At 37.9% G+C, this 22365-nt stretch overlaps 1 protein-coding gene across 1 annotated transcript in view; it reads right to left on the minus strand.

The window, feature by feature from the left end:
* Positions 1-22365, minus strand: part of ESR1 (estrogen receptor 1) — a 162776-nt gene that overhangs the window by 15245 nt on the left and 125166 nt on the right. The window contains 1 exon segment of the mRNA XM_065631464.1: positions 13036-13174. Coding sequence (XP_065487536.1) covers positions 13036-13174 — 139 coding nt within the window.

Consider the following 22365-nt stretch of genomic DNA (forward strand, 5'->3'; position numbering starts at 1 on the left):
TTCTCGCAAGAATCCTTAACGCTTGGCTGTTGGGAAATGTTAAGGAAAGTCAAAGCATGTGAATTAAAGGTCCTAAGTTACTGCATAAAAGTACTATGTGCATTAACTTTAGTGAGTCTATGGAATTGCAGCATCTTACAGGCTGGAAGGCAACGCAGGATGTCTTTAGTCCAACCTCCTGCTCAAAGCAGGGTCAGCTGTGAGCTTAGACCAGGTCACTCAAGGTTTTATCCAGTCTGATCTTGAAAACCTCCAAGGATGGAGACTGCACAACCTCTCTCAGCTTAATTATGTTAATCAGGGGTATCAGGGTTGTTTTTTTTTTTCTCCCCTATATGTAGTCAGAACCTCCTCTGCTTTAATTTACCGGTCCTGTTTCCCAGTCTCCCATCAGGAATATTTATAATAAAGAACCTTGATAACCTCTTTGCAGATTTTAGGTTTGGTATATTCAAAAGCCATCTCCTCTCCAGGCTGAACAAATCCACCTCTCAGCTCTCTCAGTGAACCTCTGTTCACCAGCAACCCAGGTCTTTCCCAGCAGAGCTGATCCCCAGCTTGAATAGTGGCAATGGATGAAGCCCAACAGAGATGCATTTCTGCTGGCTGAATTTCATGAGGTTCCTGTCAGCCCATTCCTCTGGCTTGTCTAGGTCTGTATGGCAGCTCTGTCCTCGAGCACATCGACTGCACTCCCTGCTTCAGTGTCATCTGCAAATTTGAAGACAGTACACTCCATCTCCTTCTCCAGGTCATTGACAAATACATCTAATAGGACACATCCCAGGATAGACCCCTGAGGAACTCCAACTGTAATTAGCATCAAGAGAGAGTGTGAACCATTAACAAAAGATCTAGTGTTTATACCGTGGAAGGCAATCAGGTTGGTCAAGAACAATATACTCTAAAAGTATGCTAATTTACTATCACCATCTTCTCCTTCTTGTTCACACAAACAACTTCCAAGAGAACTTGCTCTATGATTTTCCCTGTGATTGAAGTCATGCTGACTGGGCAACCTGTAGTTCCCCAGACTGTCTTTCTTCCCTGTTTTGGAGAAACACTAACTAGGAACCTCTCCTGGTCTACACGACCTTTCAAAGATGATATAAAAACAACCTTGCAATGACATCATTCAACACTCTCGGATGAAGCCCATCCCATGGATTTGTATGTGACAAGATTTCTCGAGAGATTCATGTCTCAGTCCTCTTTTACTCCTTGAACCCTGCAGGTAGGTATTAGAACCTAGATTTTACTTAATTCTTGGAACCAGACCCAAAGGGTAGCAGCAGTGGCTCAACACCTAGTTTGTGGTAGGTAATAAATACTCCAGAGGTTGACTCTGTTGAACATCTTTGTCAATGCTGTTGAACATCTTTGTCAATATCTGGATGATGACAAAAAGTTCATCTTTAAATATGTGAATGATACTAAGTTGGGCCTGGAGGGAGGCTGATACACTATGTAGCACAACCTCAGTGCTAAAGAGACCACCCAGGAATGAACCAAGAGAAACCTCACAAAGTTTAAAAACGAGAAGTACAAAATCCTGCACCAGTGCATCGGTACAGTTTGGAAAAACACTGGGCTGAGTAGCAGCCTTCCTGGAAAATGAAAACCTAGTAAAATACAAGCCAATAGCATGCTCTCTTTGTAGATAAGGCAAATTGCATGCTAATTATGTTAGGAAGAATGTGGCCAGAAGATCAAGAGCAATTACTTCCCCCTCCTCTACTTGGTCCTCCTGAAGCTGCACCTGCACCCAGTCTCGGGACTCTCAGCTCAAGAAGGATGTTGGATGTCTCTTGTTGGATGATCAGAGGCAAGAAGCATGTGGCCTACATGGAGAGGTCGAATGACTGGATCAGTTCAGTCTGGTGAGAAGGAAATATGTAGGGGAGTGACAGACAAAACTGCAGTCTACAGTTACTTGGAGAGGCATTACAAACGGTGTATCCAAGGTGTTCCCAGAAGCCGTGGATGTTATGTCAAAAGGCAACTAATTGCTCGAAGTTGCAACTTGGAAGTTTTGGGCTGGATTGTAGGAGGGTGGTGCAACCCTGAAACAGGTACCCAGAAAGGCTGTGTGTTTTCCATCCTTAGAGACTTTCAAGAAAGCTAGACAAAGTCATTGCTGGCTTAAGCTAGTGCTGGCAATGGTCTTGCTTCAAGAAGCAGGTTGGACAAAATTATCTCCAACCACAATTTTTGTTTCTAAAGTAAATTGTTGGAGAAGTTCTTGAGAGAGTTTGGTTTCAGAGGGTACCATTAGAAGCAAGGATTTATTATTGATGTTGAGCTTTTTAACCAAGAATCCAAGCATGCAGCCAGCATCTGAGTAAAGAATAAAAGCAATCCTTAAATCATACAAATAAGTTTTGATGTACTAATGCAGTGGTAAAAAAACTCCATCACCATATTACAGCCTTTTGGCTTCAGTTTATGCATAAATCTGGCACAGAATATAAAACAGAGAAGAAAAAAAAAATTTTAATGGAAACCCAACTTTCTCATACTTCAAAATCTCTTAATCAGTTTAAGCTTGGATTGTATTTTAGAGAAAGGTTTTGAAGGAGTACAATCCTTTCTAGTCATTACATTCTATTCATTCTCAATACATATATTCTCCTCCTTACATCTCATTCTCATATTTCTGTTATATTTGGTTAGGATTTATTTCTAATTCATTAACTTATTCAGTCATGGCATAGGCAAGAAAGAAAGTCTATCTGTCCAGAGGCAAGGACAGAAATTCAGATGGAGGAAACCTAAAGTGAGAAGATGTATATTTTTCAGAAAGTCACCTTCAACTATTGATTTTGCTTGCTTTTTTTTTTTTTCTTCCTTTTTTGGGGTGGGGGTGTAGTTCACTGATTTTTTTTTCCAGTTGATTTACAACACTATTGCAGTAATTATTTCTTGTTGTTTAAACAAATACAATTTTTTGGCTACTTACTCAAAAATATGTGCCATTAGTGTCGATGCATGAATCACAGTCTGAGAATCACTTACAGCTGGGCAATCTGAGAAGTACTGGACTGGAATTAGCATAATTCAACATGGAATCAATTTTTTTTTGCTCTTTCTTGAAACAGACATTTGCCGAATACGAAATAAAACTGAAACATCAGTTCCAAATATAATTTTGAGGGAGGAAAAGAGGCAGAAGAAGAAGGGACCCCTAAGAGCAAGCCCCTCTTTTCCTCCACTGAGCTGGGTAATTAGGTTTATACCTTTTCATATAACCCATCCTTTGAGTTACTCCTGTTGGCATTATCACGTCTCCAAAATGGGCTGCAAAAAAGAGGTTGCCCACACACAGCAGTTCTCACCCAGCACAGATCTCTCTCATGTATAGCAACAAAGCAACAATTAGGATTGAGCCTGAGGCTTAAATAGGCAGTTACTACCTCTTCCAGTACTGCAAAATTACCGGCCTACCATCATCTGAGGCTTATTAGTCTTGTCTGATGTCTCTTTTGGTTGCTCCTTGAGCTAGCTCTGAACCAAGAGAGGTGGCTAGTTCACACACCAAATAAGAGATGTTGAAATAAAGCCAAATAAGAGGAATTCAGGAAGACTGGGAACAGATAAAAGACAAAGCAGGACCATGATATCCTGTGCTATTTCTGAAGCACTAAAGAATCGTCAAAATATTTTAATTTTTTTTTAACGTTCTATCCATTAGAATATTATTGCAGGATTAATGCATAGGTGGTGCCTGTCTTCAGGATAAGCGACAATTTTTATATACGTTAATGTGTTCTATATCCATTAGTTCTATTAATAGATATTGATAAAGACTTTCTATTGTAAAGTGATGCAATGAAACAGCTTAAGGAAGCAGGATGTCAGGAAAGGTCCATCTTCAAGGTTTTAAGACCAAATCAAGAACATCCATTGAGGTGCCTTACATACTGCCAGATTGGCATTGGAGGGCTACTTAAGTAATCGAGGAGTCCCCCTCTTTTACCACGCTATGCTTTATCAGTAATTGAAAGATGAGGAAAATGTTATCAGAAGTGAAATTTTACTTCATGCTGTCCTGTATTTAACCAGTAATCTGGAGATTGTGCAAAAGGTTAGGGAAAAAGGGGGGGAAAAAAATCTGAAAAAAAAAAAAGCCCCCAAAGCTCTAGAAGAGGGGTGTCAAACTCATTTTCACTGCAGGCCACCAGCCTCACGATTGCCTTCAAAGGGCCAAATGTAATTTTAGGACTGGATAAATGTAAGTACTCCTACATTTATCCAGTCCTAAAATTACATTTGGCCCTTTGAAGGCAACTGCAATGGCTGATGTGACCCCTGATGAAAATGAGTTTGACACCCCTGCTCTACAACAAAACTGAAATATCCAAAGAACAGGAGGCAAAGAGAAAAGCAGAGACCACCATGAGTAAACACCGCCACAGCATCAAATGCAACGCCTGCTGATGAAGAGAAATGCCTGTTCTGTGTCAGTACTCATGAGGTTAAAGAGCATTTTGCTTTAAAAAAATGACTATTTTCATCATAACGGTTAGGCTTGTACCATCACACAAAACAACCAGTAAATGGATGGTGGGCATGAAGATGAGAGATTCAGAACGAGAGAAATTAAAGATAGAAGGCTTGTTCTGTAGTGGTTCTGTTGTGTTGTTTTCTGTGTGATTTTGTTTTGTTTTGGTGGGGTTTTTGTTTGTTTGTTCATTTTTAAATTGACTTGCTCATGAGCCTTTATTACTAAAGGTGATAGCAAAGTAGTTTGGAGGTAGCAACATCTTTTACTCAGGCCTGAACACTGGCTTTCAAATGACACACCTTGAAGAACTTTATAGACTACAGTCGATGGGAGGTATTACATTCTGCTGTTCCTGAAGTGTATTAGTAAGAGCCCTTTGTTTTTTGGGTTTGTTTGGTTGGTTGGTTTGGTTTGGTTGTTTGTTTGGTTTTTGATATAAGCTTATCGGAGCAGAGATTTGGATCAATTTCTGGCTAAAATGTATTCAAAATTTTTAAAGTCCAAGATTTAAAAGTCATCATTGACATGTATTTGCAACAAATATGGAGTGGTACATTCATAAATTAAAAAAGAAACAAAAAAATATTTTAAAGTGGTTTTCATCTACAGTCAGTCACAGAATACCAGAATTGCTGAAGTTGGGAAGGATGTCTGGAGATCACCTAGTTCAATGTCCCTGCACAGAGCAGGGCCACCTACAGGAGCTTGCTCAGGATTATATCTTGATGTGTTTTCAGTATCTCCAAGGATGGAGACTCCACAACCTGTTGTCCTGTGACTAAGAATAATCTTGCCCTGTCTTCTTTACTTCCACCCCCCTTCAGATATTTATACACATTGATCAGATCCAAGTCTTCTCAGCCTCTCCTTCTATGAGAGATGTTCCAGTCCATTAATTATCTTTGTGACCCTTCACGGGACTCCTTCAGTATGTACATGTCTGCCTTGTACTGGGAAGCTCGGAACTGGACACAGCGCTCCAGATTCGTCTGAGCAGAGCTGAGCAGTGAGGAAGGATCATGTATCTCCAGCTGCTGGTAATGCTTCTCCTAATGCAGCCCAGGAGGCTATTTGCCTTCTTTGCCGTGGGGGAACACTGGTGGCTCAGAAAGTGCCCAGTTGTGCTGATTTCCCAGAATACCTATGGAGCATCCCTCCTCATGCTATCCTGTAGGCACTTAGGTATTTGTGTGCATACACACAATTAGGTGAGGTCTCCTACTACTCCATTTTGTTGATTATAACAACTCTCCTGTCCACATCACCCTGAATTCTGTTCTTGCCAGCCCAGTCTACCACCTTTCTCACTTGATTGTGTGTCATCATCTCCCTTCCCTGTTGTTCCTGGCTTGAACCTCCTTCACCAGGCTGGCCAGCCCATGGAAATTATGCTTTTGCCCCACTTGATGAGGTGGATCCCATCTCTTCCTGGCCATGATCACATGATCATAAAAGTTGAATCTTTGTTGTTGACACCAGCTATGCAACCAGTGGTTAACCTTCAGAATCTGTTCACTCTTCCTCAAGACATTTCTCCTCAGCCACCCAAGTAGATTGACCACCTGGGCTGCCATGCTCTTGACCCTTGCCCTCAGAATAATGTAGTCATGACTAAGTGTCTTTCCTGACTAGATCAACAGAGGATCATCTACCTAGATAGATAAAGTAAGAGTATACTATACATTTCAGCAGTGGTGACTCAGGTTTGAAACATAGAGACAACCAACTACGAGGTACCTTTTAGGTATTTTTTTCTTGGTAAAAGATGATGTGAACTGGATGCACAAGTAAGTCAGAGAGGAAAAATCTCTAAAATGCTGCTATAATAATTCTAAGATTTTTTTTTCATAGCATTTGATGACATTTAGATTAGAAAATTATTATGAAGGCTCTCCATTTGGGAATAATAACATTACAATAATTGGCTGAAAAATGTTATACTGGTTGACAGGAAGGCCTTTTTCAGTTTAATTTACATTCAGTCTGAACCACCTTAAAGCCAAAAACATATCAAAATTCTCTTTGTATCAGAAATGCAAAGAAAGTTAAATTTTGGAAAGATCATCTTCACAATTCAACATGACCTAGAACTGGGGCCTGAGCTTCCAAGGTCAGAGTGACTAGATGAAGAAGCAATCTTAGACTTTGTATAGGGGCTATCTTGAATCCAGAAATGATTTCATTCTGTCAGAAAACTTCTGTTCTGTGCCTACAAACCCACCCAGGAAACCTCTTTTTCTAACAGCTGAAAACTGGGAAGGTCACAATGAGAGAGGTTTTTCTTTTTTCTTTTTTTTTTTTCCTTTTATCTCTGAAGAAGAATAATTCAGCCCTTTAATCATTACCCAGCACCTCCCCAAACTCTGCAAGGGTCCTCCTGATTCATGTTTAGATTGTTTGAATATACAAAATTGGGTAGTCTTTGAATTTTGCTCCAAGGCAAGTAAAGACTGATTTACAAAAGAAATGAATTATTCCTTTTGCATTATTTTAAGGTGTATAATTGTGTCTCTTGTAACATTTTTTCATAGGCTGGGGACTACAATAAAGTAGTACACCTCAAAATCCAACAATAAAGTGAAAGATGAAAGAGAAATTTAATTATTTCAAGAGATTCCTTAACTCTCTACAAGTTGATCATTCAGCTCTCTCAGGTAAGTAGCCTGATGACAGGATGACTGACTGAGTTGAATTTCCAGCACAGCATATAATGCTATGAAAGATGAGATTAAAATGAAATGCACAATTGTTTTTCAAATTCATTTTGAAGTGCAGATTTGGATATACATGTTGCCTATGGGCTTTTTCCCTTTGACATAAATAAGAGCAGCAGGTCACTAATGAAGCATTCTGCATCAAGCATCTGTGGGCACTTTGCTTCCACTTTTTTCTAATAATTCAATGGTAATTAATGCATCCACAATTACACAGTGCCAAAAAAAATGTTGTGCATTTACTCAAGCGACAGACAAGTGTGATGTCCTCAGGCACTTGGAACATTTTACAAGGTGAGGGACCAGCGAAACATACTCTGATTTCGTCCTGATGTTCTTTTATTGTATCTAATCTTGTCTATCAAAACATTGGAAAGCACTATGTGCGCAGAATACTTAAAAGTTTTTTTTCAGCTGTGATGAGAAACTTTCTGACCAAAGCCATGAAAGCAGCAAATTATTCAGCTGCCCAGTCATACAGTGAATGCTGTACATCTTTATGCTATTTGTGCTAGCTGCTGTTTAAGGAGATCCACAGCCTCTTGCCATTGCTCAATATGAAAGCCAGTAAAGGGAAAATTCTTCAGTTTCTTCTGAGAGAATGAAAAAGCTCTGTCAAGAAAAGGAAGTGAACGAGAGTTTCCAAATAAAAAAGAACTGAACAGCAGACTAGATTTCTCCAAAGAATGAAATAACCTGGTAGGAACACAGAAAGACTGCCTACATTTAACTGAAATTTTATAAGTCCCTAGACTGAACTTTTGCTGCTAGACATTTTTTACAATTATGATAAGAAAATAACATGAGAATATAAGATGAGAACAGGCGTACTGGCTCATATCAAATGTATATTTAGCTCTGGGCTAAGCGTATAGGCATTTGCATCTGCTGATTTCAGGTTGATTACCTTTAGTGCTAGACTGGAAGAGGTAATAACTTGTGGATTATCACACATCTTCCCAATATGCTCATGACTTTATGCAATTCCTGTAATGTTTCTTTTATTTCTCTTCTATTGAGCACCACAGGCAAAGAAGTCAGACTACTTAGCTATACTTTTTACCAAAGCTCATGCCTCTCTTTGATTGCCTATGTGACTCCTCTGGATAACTTTCCTGTTTTTTCAATATTCTTGTTAAAATAAGGAAAATCAGAAGGGCATAATTTTCTAAGCACAGATGCAGCACAGATTTAAACAGTGGAACAGCAACGCTCTGTACTATTTCTTTTTCCTGTTGTAATGATTCCTGGGCGGGGGGGAAAGTTTCAGTCTACTTACTTTTAAATTGATGGTAAGCAAAGAACTGACTACTTTCAACAGCAAGGTGGAAGAATCAATTCAGAATGAAGTTTATGAAGATTAGGATTACTCTTCTTCTATATGCATCAGTTCACATTTGTCTACATAAAATTTGGATCTGGTGTAATACTTTTTGGAAATAAAACAAGATCTCCCTCATCCACTTGCTTGTTAACTTTTCAAAGAGCTCTAATTTATTCATGACACACGACTTCCCTTACAAAATGCATGGTGACTCTTTACTACTATGCCATGTTTATTCATAACTCAGCCAACTCTCTTCTTTAGACAGAATCTCATCAGTTTCCTTACAATGGTCACCAGGCTTACGGGACAGAAGTTCCATCCACATTTTTAAAATGCAGCACTGCATTTCCCATTTTGCTGATACTAAGGATGTTTCAGGTGAGAAGTCATCCCCCTCAGTCAGCAGTTCAGCTGTTTTTACCATGAGTTCCCTTACAATTTTTTTTCAAAACTTTAAGTAACCTCCGATCAGCATGCCTTTTGAAAGCAACAAATGGTTTAAAAATATAATAAAATATGATTTTATCATTCCTGAAGAAACATTACAATTTCTTCAAAATTATAAACAGTCTATTGTCAAGCCTGACAAATTTCAGCCCTGGTCTAATGACATTTTTAAAGTCTAGTTTCTTGGGAACTCTCCAGACAGGAAACATCTGTTTTGCCCCATTAGAAACCTAAGCTTTTACTTCTAGATTAGCCTTATACAAGATACTAATCTAAAACCAAACAAACAAACAAAACCCACCAACCCACACACACCAAAAAAACCCCCAATCAATGACAAAACCAAAACCAAACACCCCCCCCCCAAAAAAAAAAAAAAAAAAAAAAAAAAAAACAAAACACCAACAACCACACAAACTATAAAAGATTTGCAGATATCCAGGGCTTTCTTTGATTTTATCAGGTACTGTACATTAATTGCAAGCACTGTGAGTGTGCCATTGTATTTCCTGATTGAGCCTATTTTTCTAATCTATAATTATTGTCATTTGAGCTCTTTTAAGAGCATCAGTTGAGCACTGTAAAAATGTAGCTGTAATATGTAACTGGCAGACTGCTAAAAGTCCTGATTTTGAACCAAGACTCAAGTGTTTAGTGCATTAACAGAATAAGAAAGGTTGCATTACCCCACAGATACCCTATCTAATTACAAGGCAGAGTGGGAATACAAAGGGATAATGTAAAGATATACATCCATATGGAAGGCAGCAGTCTACACATACTGGCAGGTTAATTGTTATTTAATTTTTTTTTTATAGGCAAAGCAAAATTTTAAGAAGGATCTTAAAACGCATAACAAAGGCTGCTTTAGAGGTATTTTCAAGGTGTCTTCCAAGTGTGAATTGTTACATAGGAAAATTACAGACTTATTTATTTGAAAATATAACAAGTAGACTCTCAGTGAATGAGAAAAGACAGACTCTGAAAGACCTTTCAGACACAAGACATGCTTATGTTTAATATGACCCAAGTAGGAGGATTGAGCTGGGACAAGAAAAATCAGATTTGCCCAAAAAAAGGGCGAAGTTGGAATGTGATTTTTATGGCATTTCAGACAGATGTGAACAAGACAAGACTGTATTCAGCTAGTCAAAAGGTTAAAAAGTTGCATAATATAACCTGATGTGACCTGAGCTTTACATACAGATGTATACAAACAACTGTCTCAGAGATTCTAGACATAAAGTATCTGTTACAGACAGGATAAACCTGAATGTGAAAAATTAAAGGGATGTGCAAATCGGAGAAGATGTCTGCCACAGAATGATCAGAGAGAGCTAGAGGCATATGCAAAATATGGTAAAGTTCCATGTTAACAATCCTGAATTTGTACTAACTCTGGAAAAACAGAGGTTAGAGACAGATCCGAGTTTTACCATCTGTAGTTGGTGACTCTGGATTATAGATAGTAGATAAATTAATATTTGCAAATGTTGTTAACCCCACAGATCAGGTAAAAGGGAAAGTGTGATTGGGATTCAGGGCAGAATACTGTGGATTAAAACACTGAAAAGGAGCATCCTGTAAAGAACATGCTGAAGGGTAAGGAGAGAACGGAAGAAAGAAAACTGTATTACAGCATCCATCTTTTCAATTATTTTAGCTATTAAATCAGATTATTTCATTGTTTAGATCAACAACAATAATGTATCAAACAATTTTTGCACTCTTGTGCAATTTACCCCCAAATGCTTGATGCAGCAGAAGGACTCCATTGACTTTAAAAGGCTTTGAATCAGTCTCTGTCCTGCCCTCTCAAATCTGACAAATGCTTTTGCCCTATAACATTCTCAAAAGGCAACTTGCCTGAATCAGATTAACACATCACACTATTGTTACCACTAATTAACTAGTAAATCAACAGTTAACTAATTAGCATATCAGTACTCCCCAGAGTCAAGTAATTTATTATTTTAGTTTCAGCAAATATCCCTACCAAGTAGAGCGAGACAAGTATATGACACCTTAGAAACATCTTTCTTATTATTTGAACATGAGAAGATGTAATAGATCTATGTTTTTAGAAAGAGTCTTGTTTGAAAGTCAGGAAACAAAGACCCTATTGTGATTATGAAGTTAATTGATTTTTAAGCCCTAGAGTTATATGTCGTTCCAGTTGCAAACAATTGTTTTCTTTAATCTGGCAAAGTTGGCTTAAACTGTGTGAATCAGTTCCTTAGACTCCATTTTATTCAGAGCATGGGGATTTTCAGTTGAGGAAGACCAAAGTTTCAAATGTTTTCCTAGCTGTTTTTCTTAGCTAAGAGGAGGAAAAATGGTACTCTGGCTCTGCTCTTCAGTTTTTAGGTTTTTCTCACAACTTGTATTATGAAATGTGGAACAGATAGGTTGGTCTTTGGAAGCCATATTGCAATATACAGTAGTTTCCAATAATATGCTATACTTACTTTCCTACAGTACTGAATTTTACTTATGTGCACTAAGAAATCATTTTAAATCTGTTGTGTTTTCTTGATATTTTGCCTACATTTTGGCAAGCAGATATTTTCTGCACACAAAATGAGAACGTGTTTTATATATATCTAGTTCCATAGCTCACAGATCATGCACTTACACATGCGGAACAAGGTTTTCCCTAAAGCAATAAATACTTCTCCATTCACATGAAATTATGTTTCATACTGTTAGGCATTAGCATTTATGTTTTACCAAAATACAAAAAATAAACCTTTTCCTTCAAACAGAAGGGAGAAAAAAAATCAAAGGATTGAAACTCCACGAACACAAACATGAGAACTCAGTACCCCACAATTAAAGGAACAAGATGTTTTTTCTGCTAATAAGCGTTTTGATTCATTCACCCAGCTAATGGTTGCAGTAGCTGAAGGCATTGCCCTTGAGCTTTTGTTGCCATCCCTCTGCTGTAGCTCACTGCCCCTGCAGCGGTGTGATGAGACCAGAAACATGCCCAGCTCTTACTTGTCTGCCTCACCATACACTCTGTCTCCTCATCCCAGCTCTTCCTCCACCTTCAATTTACATCAAGGTGCCAAACTCTGCGCTGAAGTGACCTGCGTGCACACATAAGCTCTTTCCTGCCAACTCTGCTATACGTACAGGTGGCAGTCTTCAACTAAAGAGGACTACCAGTAGCCAGGATGACTCTCCTAACTTTTTCTAGATCTGCCAAAACCTCTCCTCACTAGTTATTCTCTTTTAACACTCTTTCCCAAGGCTGAAATTTTCCATGACTGGGAAAAAAAAAGAGAACTTGAGATTGCATTGAGATAACTGGAGTATATGTTAAAATCTATCAGTCTTCCTGCTTTATTTCTGAAGACTGCCAGTTAAAATCCAGGATATCTTTGTATGGCAGATGCATATTTTTCTCTCTCACTTAGAAACACCTACAGCATATTAGGAAGACTAGCTAAAAAAGGTGTAAGGCAGCAAGCAGGTATGTGTTTTACACATTTGACCCCAGTTTTCAGGAGAAATAAACAAACAAACAAAATCACCAAACCTTTAATGTACTCTCTGCAAATCAATAAGATTGCGATTGAGACTGTATCAGGATTTTCTTCTAAAATTTTGGCGAGCTTCTTGGATATACCAATTCTAAGACTTACTAGGAGGATTTTAGGTTAAGGAGAAATAATTATCTGAATTAAAGTGATTAGGGTTCAGGATAAAATTTTAATTTAATTTAGTTTTGCAACAAACTGTACAGACTATAAGAGAAATTTTCTGCTGCCTTTGAAAGAAAGGACTTCAAGCAGGAGGTGACTTTCAAATGCATTATTTGTCAAATAAATGACCAGCATCAACCACATTCCAGAGCATTTTCTAGGTTTTTTTTAGAGTTCCTCTTCCAGTCCCACCTACTATTAATATAACCCTGCTTAACTTATGATGTACTCTCAAATTGTAGTATCAGTGAGATGACTACAAGTTAATCTGATTAATCTGATTGAAGTAGAAATACATTAACTTAAATAATTCACAGTAACATGCAGACTGACCTGTCCAGTAATAGGTTGGGTGCAAATAAAAGTTTTCCTGGGTGTTCCATGGAGCGCCAAACTAAGCCAATCATCAGTATCTCTAACCAGGCACATTCCAGTAGATGGACCTGATCATGGAGTGTTAAATCCACAAATCCTGAAATAAATAGGAGACAGTAAACACACTCCAGTTTTTTAAGTGCAACATCATTCAGAGAATCAAGTTGAAAAGTGCATTGGAGTTGGATAACCAAAAAGGAAAAGCAATAAAACATACATTTGTCGTCTTTACATTTTGGGCTGAGTTTTGTCTATTATTGGGTCCACCATGGCTCCATCCCACAGAACAGTCAGCACTTCCTAGACCCTGGCTGTACCCTGGCTGTACCCTGCCCTAAGATCAGGGCAAGTGCCAGGTGAGCATCTCCATCCCCAGGGCGGCTGGTGGTGGCAGGGGGAGCAGGCACAGGCCACAGCGAGGGACATCCACCTGCTCCAGCCCCATGCTGCCTGGGTTGAGATGGAGGGAAAATGGAAAAATGCCTCTTATGAAATGAAATGATAGCTCTAACCAGTAAATCCCAGACCACCTTTCCTGGTGGAATGCTGTTTTACAGAGAACAATTCACCATACTGCAAGTGCCATACCCCTGCGAAGGGGGCACAATACAGCATTTCAAATACACTAGCAAGCAAATACTGATCACTGCACAATCAGAATTCACTGATGAACCACTTGCTTGTATTTCTATTGGAGTATAGCACCTGGAGGAAGGAGGTGGCCTCTCTTACTCTGTATTTAAATAACGCTAGAAACAATAAATGCAAAATTTTTATAACAATACTCAAATATGAACAAGAAAGAATAACAATGAAGGTAGACATGAAAGCATAATGATAGTGGTCATTCTTGTGTTTATTTCATGGAACATATTGTATTATTCTCTATTTGGTACTCTCACTTTTCATGAACATTACTTTCAATCCAAAGATATACGTGAAGGTGAGATTGCAATTTATTAGAGCCTAGTATAAGTTATTATCTAAAATTAGCATGAACTTGCTAAAATGAAATATGTGGAAGTTCCCTTAACACACATTTATCTTTTACTCAGTATTATGAGTGAAACACTCTATTGAACTTCGCCATAATTTTTTTTGCTGTTGTAATCAATTCATATTAGCCTTCAGAATACAAGTTTCAGGGTAAACTACCTTACCAGCCCAGTAAATGGCAGTGACTTTGCTTCTCTGTTGTGTCCTTGCTAGAGCTATATACTGGATCAGTTTCAATGAATATAGTATCCACTACTATCTTAAGAAAAAGGCAAAAAAAAATTACATATTTTTAAAGCTAAATGTTGTGTTATGAAATATAATTTTCAAATAACAAAGAGGAACAAAGTATCTTTCACAATAACTTAGAAAATATTGTGATGTTCTGCAAAACAATTGTTGATATAATTATTTTTAATGAAAACATCTGAGAGTTAATCATAACATAAAGAATCATTCAAAAAAAGGAAACAGGTTTGGCACATCTGAAATAAAACTCATATATAAATCATCAGGAGTGAATTTAGACAGTTGCAGTACCTGCTATTTTTATGAAAGTTGGTAACAATTAGGGGGGAATTGAGGGGGGAAGTTATCTTTTCCTGTGTTTTTCTTTTATTACCAAATGTAAAATGACTTTCAGATTTCACAGATTGATGGAATGGCATTTCCCTGAGTCACCAAACAGCCTGAAACAATAGAGCTGAATCTCAAGAGTGAAACTGGTTGAAACTGCTGTGTCTGTATGTGGAAAACAAACAATAAACACCAGGTTTCACATTAAGTATTGCCTTAGTCTGACAATACATAATAATAATACAGTGTTTTTCTCTATGCTTGAAGAGTACCACAGCAATGCAGGGACACGAGTCCCCATGTGGTGTCTGAAGTTTGCAATCAGTGCATTAAAAGTCAGTTATATTGCTGTCATTTCACGTGGCTGCACGCTATTCTGCAGCAGATTCTGGTAGAAAAACTGAGCTCATAATGACTGTGGCAATTCACTTCCCTGTAAAACTCTGCTCATTCTACAATATTCTGTCTGCCAAAATGCTGTACTTCCTTCCACACTGTCTTGGTCTTTATTTTTCCTACACTTATTCTTAAACCTCTTTTAAGTCCTTTCTTTTTATTAGCTCTATTTTTTCCCATCCCCATATATGAAATTTCAGATTGCACTGAGGTTAAGTAGTCCGCAGAAAAACTAAAGAGAGAAAGTAAAATAGAAAGCTAATAAATTACCTCGCTAGTATTGTAGAGGAGGGATATTTCTTAGCCTGCTCTTAGAATAGAAATATACTGCTCAACAGTGCTAACATCTTTTTCATGCACAGTGTTCATGTTCAGGTACTTTAAAAGTCCTAAAAGGATCAGCCAATAATTTTATTGCTGTCTGGAATATTAACTCTGATTTCAGTGAAGCTAAGGAAGTTTCAAAAAACTAGGATGAAAAGGAAAATTGATTGTGAGTCTATAGTTAAAATCTCTAAATGATCTGTCAGCCTGACATCTACTTTGGGTTTTATAACAAAACAGCTAACACAAACCTTGATTAATGCAGGTTTAAAAGTCTGTAACATGAACTGTAATTCATAAAAAACCTTATCAATTTACCTTGATGGCTTTTTAGGGGACATTGCAAGTTTAGTTGATAAAAAATAATAGTTTTGATGAAACAGATTTCTGCAAAATATTTGATTCCATTTAAACATGCAACAGCTTAACTGAATTAAAATATTTTAAACGCACACCTCAGTATGTAATGGCAAAAGGGTAATGAATGGAACGAAGTGCTTCTAAAGGAATGCCATACATTTTATTTTTTATCCTAGACAATTTTATTAACCATGATATGGATAAAACAGAAATCATGATTCAGATGTCATGATGGTATGTGGGAAAAAAATGCAAAACGCAGGTCAATAATATAAGGAATCCAAATCACTCACTAGCTTCATCATAAAAGAATATAGACAGAAGTTTAAAACCAAGAGCTTTAAGCATATATACAAGATGAAAAACAGTAGCAGCTACAATGAGGACTTGGAAATGATGGAGAAAAATCAGCCCCATTTGAGCTTTCAGTGGGAAGCTACATCTAATAAAGACAATGAACTTTATAAAAAGCCAGGAAAACTCTAAGAAAGAAAGGAAGTTAAATTACCTCTGTCTTACCTGAATCTGGTAACCATTTGTCAAGTGGGATGAGAGATTGGACAGAATGATAGAAAAACATCTACATCAATAAAGCACTGAAAAACATGCCCCCTACTGAGGGATAAAAGGAATTTAGTTATTCTTTGTGAAGCTAAACAGGCTAAAGGGGTTAAAGGACTCTAATGGGAAGTATATGAAGAAAAAGAGAAGGGCTTTACCAAGGTAATGGCATAACATACAGAAGCCCATGCTGGAAGCCAAACCTGCTCCTAGTCAGACTAGAAATGAGGGGCCACGGTAGTTATTATCTAAGCAACATATTCAGCTTCCATGAATTTGCTGTCATTAGAAACTTTAATCAAGAATTAATTATTACTTTTAAGACATACTGTTGTTCAAGCAAGCTAATTCAGAATAATGTTACAGAAGGTTAAATCAAATTGTTAATAAATCATTAGTCACTTCATCACTCAGAGCACACTGCAATTTAATGTCACTGAAATTGCATGTAGATGTGCACTGCATTCTCAAATATCAGTGTTCTTTTAATGCTGGCAAGTTTTGAAAGAAAAAGTATTTTTGAATTCTAAACTTTTGGTTACTGTTCTTTAAGGAAAAACGAAGACATCCATTTCACCTTTGATAAATTAATTAATTGCAGCTAATGGATATAACTTATGTTTGATTCCATACACCAGACTGACCAATTGCATGACCTTCTGAGACATATCAAAATCCTTGTGTGGCCAAAATTCACAAGACCTAGACTGCCATAAAGCCATCCATACCTCATGGCTGTGGCTTGGCAGGAGAAAGACACAGAATAAAAGCCATGGCTGGACCACCCCTTTTTCATATACAGATAAATTAACAATATTTTTGAGTGATATCCAACACAGAACACAATAATTGTTCCACAAACTCTTGTATAAATATGGAAATCTGAACTTCTGAAAAATCAGAAAGGTCTTCTGAAGACTCAGCTAAGAGTAGGTTGCAAATAAATGTATGTTGTGCAGAACACAAACCAATAATGTTCAAACTAATCTGATTATCCTTTCTAAGTATGTGCTGCATCAGTGACAGTATGATACAAATTTCTCTCTTCCAGACAAGATGACACCTTGAAGCAGCAGTTGGTCCATGCAAGAAATGCTTTTAAAAGCCCTGTTTTGGCAAGCATGACTCTCTAGAGATGACACTAGGCTTGGGAATCCAAAATTGTATGACTCTACCATCCTAAAAAAAAGAAGGCAGCAACCATCTACAACAGGTATGAGTAAATCTCTCCGTAAACTGGGAATTTGGGCAATTGCCCAAAGGGAAGGCTTGCCATGAAATAACACAAGGACTGCTGTAAGCATTATTAGGTAAAACATATACCCCTGAAAACAACAAAAAGTGGTTTATGCACAAGATTGATTTGGTGCAGTAAGGAACAATGTAAAACTCAGGTGGTTTTCATTTACTGCTGCTGTTGCATACATTTTGAACCCTGCAGCCCTCTGAAATAACCACCACCAACATATATATATGTGTTAAATTTTACCAATCAAATATTTTGAAACAAAAAAATTCTTCATTTGCCTCAGTGATTTTTGACCTAATGAGTAGCTTTCTATTTCAACAGAAACAATTTCCTTAGCAATTAACATTCTCTGAGACCTATATCCAGTGTCATTAGAGATTTAATCTTGAAACAGTAAGTCCTCCGCTGGGTACTTACTATCATTTCAGGATCATTTCATTATCATGATTTCGCAGTTTCTACTAATATTGTAAAGACACAACTACAAGGAGTCCAGACTGTTCCTCTTACCACAAGTGATAAAGCAATCTTCTTTTTTCATCTGATCCCACTGTAATTCTACCTATATGTTTATACCATACGTCTTAATTACCACATGTGCCTGAAATATAAATTTCAGCCAATTTTTGCAGGATAATAAACAACATTGTGCCATAAAGAATGTCTCTGTCTCCAGGTGCTTTGAACGAATGTAAAGCATAAGCAGTAAATAGTTTTAAAAGCAACAACAAAGGTCCATTTAACAAAGTATCCCATTTACAATAACAATTGATACCAGATGGCAAAACATACAGCAGGACAAACATATGCTTCTACAGAAAGCTTTCTCAGGCTCCAGTGATACGTGGCTCAGGGACTTCCAGACCAAAGACAGTCTTTTTGTGCTTTATGTCCCTTAAGATTTATCCTCCAAGTTTGTCCAGATGCTTTTTTGAAACCATGTAGGCATTTAATCCACATCAGATTTTTATATATATATATATATTCTGGAAATAGTACTCTCTGCAAAGAACTCTCACACTCTAAGTTAGCAGTAAGAAAATAATACTCTCCTGTTGTTCTAAAAAAACCCCTCTTACTTTCATTTGATGCATCTAATTGTCTTATTGGCAGATACCATTATTCCCTAAGTCATCATCTTACTGCTAATCTCCTCTTTTCCAAACAATTTTAGTATATTCAGTCATTCCTCCCATGGATGTTATCCTGTTCACCTTTGAACTCAGCCTTCTCAAAGCATTTTCCATATCAATTATATTCTTCCAGAGACAGTGAGGCTAGGACTGCACATTTTTTCAGCCCGCCCTTGTCTTCATTTCCTTGGTCAATTTAATATCATCCATAATTTTTATCACCGCTATTCACACCTTTTCTTCCAGCTAACTTACAAATATGCTGAACAACATAGGCCTAACTATTGAACTCCAAAGGTTATCTCTTTCTTAAATGTACTGCCTTCTTCTCTGGAAAGTCTTTAACTTGACAGCAACAGAAATTTTTATAATGTCTCATGTAGCAATAAATATAGGATGCTATACTGTACAAAAATGTTGTGGGAAATCGGAACATTCCTACATCGTGTGCCTTAAATTTACACAGATGAACCACTATTTTTTTTTCTTCTTAATGCAGTGTTTTGAAAAGTGGCAAAAAATCACAGAAAAAGGCTGTTACTTACAAATCAATACAGTATCTCAGCTATGCAACCATCATGTAACAGGCCACATTTGGAACAAAACACTAGTTAGTTTGGCAAAGACAGCAGGAAAGTAGTGGTGAGTACTGCAACCTAACAGCTAGCAACAATTCAATAGAGCAACCAAACTAAGAGAGGTTTATCTAGACAAAAATATCTAAGTGGATGAAACAGACAAAGAAAAAAATAATTCCTACAGCAAGTTCTGTCCTCAAGAAACAGCCAGGAAGAGGAAAAACAGCATCTATTTCTCCTAACCCAAGGCACATTGGAGGACCAATAGCTCAGCCACCAGAGTTTGACCAAGATACGAAATCTGTGCTTGCTGTAGTGCCACCTGCTCAGTGCCCAACCTCTCCAAGCAGAAAGGTGACATGTGAGACCACGTCTACACATCTGTCTAGCACATAAAATAAAATTTTGTTCTGAACTTACATGGATCACTCGGCCTCTTCAATCCCTGAAACCTCTTCGTTAAGAGGCAGCTAAAAGCTAAGAAGTGGCTAAAACTTGCACCTCAACTATAGCCTTGTCTGTACACAACAGCATGACAAGACAGCATCTGAGGACAAGTGAATCAGAGAATCACAAACACTGTTTTCCATGTGTCTCAGTATTCACATGGCTATTTCTATAATGCTGCCTACTCCTACTTCTTTCCATAGATTTTCAGATCAAAATTATAAGAAACTTTTATTTAGTTCTCCCTCCTGAGAGCACTTAAAGGATGAGATGGACACACTGACTTAATTGTTTACACAATTCCAGTGTTTTAAATCAAGACCTATTTTGAGGACTGAAGATCAAAAAGCTCCAAAATCCAACATTTTCAATCCAAATATTTTGCCAAAAAAAAACCCCAAAAGTTGTCTCATTATTTCAATCTTTATAAAAGGACATTACTTTTGTTTCTGTAAGTGGGGTCAGAAGAAAATTAACTACAATTTTCTGAGTTACAGGAAGGAACGTCTGAAAGGCAAACAGGGAGTAAGTGCCACAATTGTAAGAGCCTCTAAATATTTTATCTGCTCTTTTAGAATTCTCTGCTTTCACTGCCTGCATAATTATAATAGAGTGGAATACCAGTCCAAACTTATACAAGATCTCCTCTAAGCCTAAACAGTCTGTCAGAAATTAAAAGAGATGACATTAATTCCTTTTAAAAATTTTACTTCACATTTTCCCTTTCCAGCTGTAATCGTTCTAAACCTCTTTCTGAAAAATACCGATTACAATTTACAAGCATAAGTATGAATTAAGGGTGTTTGGGATCTTGGGCAAAACCCAGAAAGTCACAAGGATCATGAGGCCCCTTTTCACAGTCTGTATTTGTACTGAAAGCCAAGATCAAGCAAGCTTTTGCCCTTCTCCTCCACACGGGTTTTCCATCCTCCCTGAGCTCACCTTAAGAGACCTGTGTGATGGCTTGGCGGGTGTACTGCCCCAGCCAGCCTCCACACTTGATGCTGTCCCTGGAGCAAGACGCTGCAGGGATGTCCCATTTGTCTCTTTTATTTCAGATCCCATTTCTAGGAGCTGGTCTTTTCTTCTTCCACCTAAAAGCTGCACCATGAAAATTCTAAAAGGCATATCTGAAGTAAATGAGAACTGTTTCAACCATTTTCCAAGAATGTGTAAAGTTATCAGGACTTCATTCAATGCTTTCTGCTTGCACAGTAAGTGCATACTTTTTCAGGTCTGTCCAGTCAATATCTTTTAAGGATGAGGAGACTAAAAAGTTCCTGAAGCCACTCCTGGTCCAAACAGCCAATGGGACAGGAATCTCTCCTTTTCAGGTACACATCAGTTTAAACTATGACCAAATGTACCCTGCATACATCAGATCTAATAAATACTGTCTTCTTTAAAATTTCCTATGCCAAAGCAAGCTCATTAAGAAGTTAGCCAAGTGAAATTTGACGTACTCAAAGTCAACATTTTGCACCAAGCACAATCTGAATTTAGGGCCATGGAAACACTTCAGGGGTAGTGACAGATAACTGCCAGACATGTATGTCAGACATACATTCTCTTCTCTTCACAAACCCTTGCTACATTTTTGTGAAATACTGCTGTCTTGCCAGAGAGTAATGTCAGAAATCCACAGCACCAGTTTGTCCAGCACTGCTCCTGGGGAGATGGACCATGTGCCAGCCCAGCAGCTCTGTGGGAACACCCAGCCCGGGAGCCAACCCCAAGCCTTGGAGTGCTCCTGTAGGTTCTGGGGATGGTGAGTTCTCACTGAAGAGCAGCCTGAGCAAATTATTCTGTAGGATTTGATTGCCTGGGAAAATCTGTCCCATGCTGGTGGATGGTCAGGCTGTGTGTCCAAAACTCAAGGTTTCTTCCTCACTGTGCTCTCCCTGGCGCGGGTCTAGTTTGGAGAGAAGACAAATGGGGTTGCATTGTAGCTCAAGCCCATGGCTGAAACACAGCATAGACATACCCCATAAACCTAAGTGCTTTCATGTCCTGACCTTCCTTCATGTGCCTGCCTTGACTAAACCAGTTTTTATTTTGCAACTGTTTCACTTTGTTGCCCAAAGATTATTCTAAAAAGTGCATTAGCAGTACCAGTTAACCAAAATAATGTTGAGGCCTTCCATCAGGGAACATAATAAAAGTAATCAGCACTCACATAGCACTTTACATTTTCAAAGGGCAGTAAAGCCATTAAGTATTATTAAATGTATTTTATAGATAGAACACTGAGAGGTTAAGTGCCTCATCCAGGAGGCAGCAGGGTTAGGCTGGAGGTGTGGCAGGCTCTCAGCACACCCTCTAATCCTTTCAGCCACAAAATCTTCGGGATGGAGAAGCCTCCTTGAACTCAAGTGCAAACTCTGCTTCTTGCAAATCAGTAAAAAGGTAAAATAAAAATAAAATCAACTAAACATGTTTCCAAGAGAAAAAGGAAGCAAAACCTTACCAAGTAAGAGTTGGAGAGGAAGTTGTTTAGAGTGTGGACAGAAAATCTCCATGCAGTGAACTAAACAAGCATTGGTTCTTAATTGGTTATAAAACACTCACTAATCTAGGCAAGGTAATTGACTATATAAAAAAATCCTAGGCCTAAGCTTTCTTCCCTCTCTAAACAACCAGGGTTAAAAGTTATTAGAAAAACAACAAA

The sequence above is a fragment of the Caloenas nicobarica genome, chromosome 3 (genome assembly GCF_036013445.1).
Source record: "Caloenas nicobarica isolate bCalNic1 chromosome 3, bCalNic1.hap1, whole genome shotgun sequence".
Taxonomy (NCBI): Eukaryota; Metazoa; Chordata; class Aves; order Columbiformes; family Columbidae; genus Caloenas; species Caloenas nicobarica.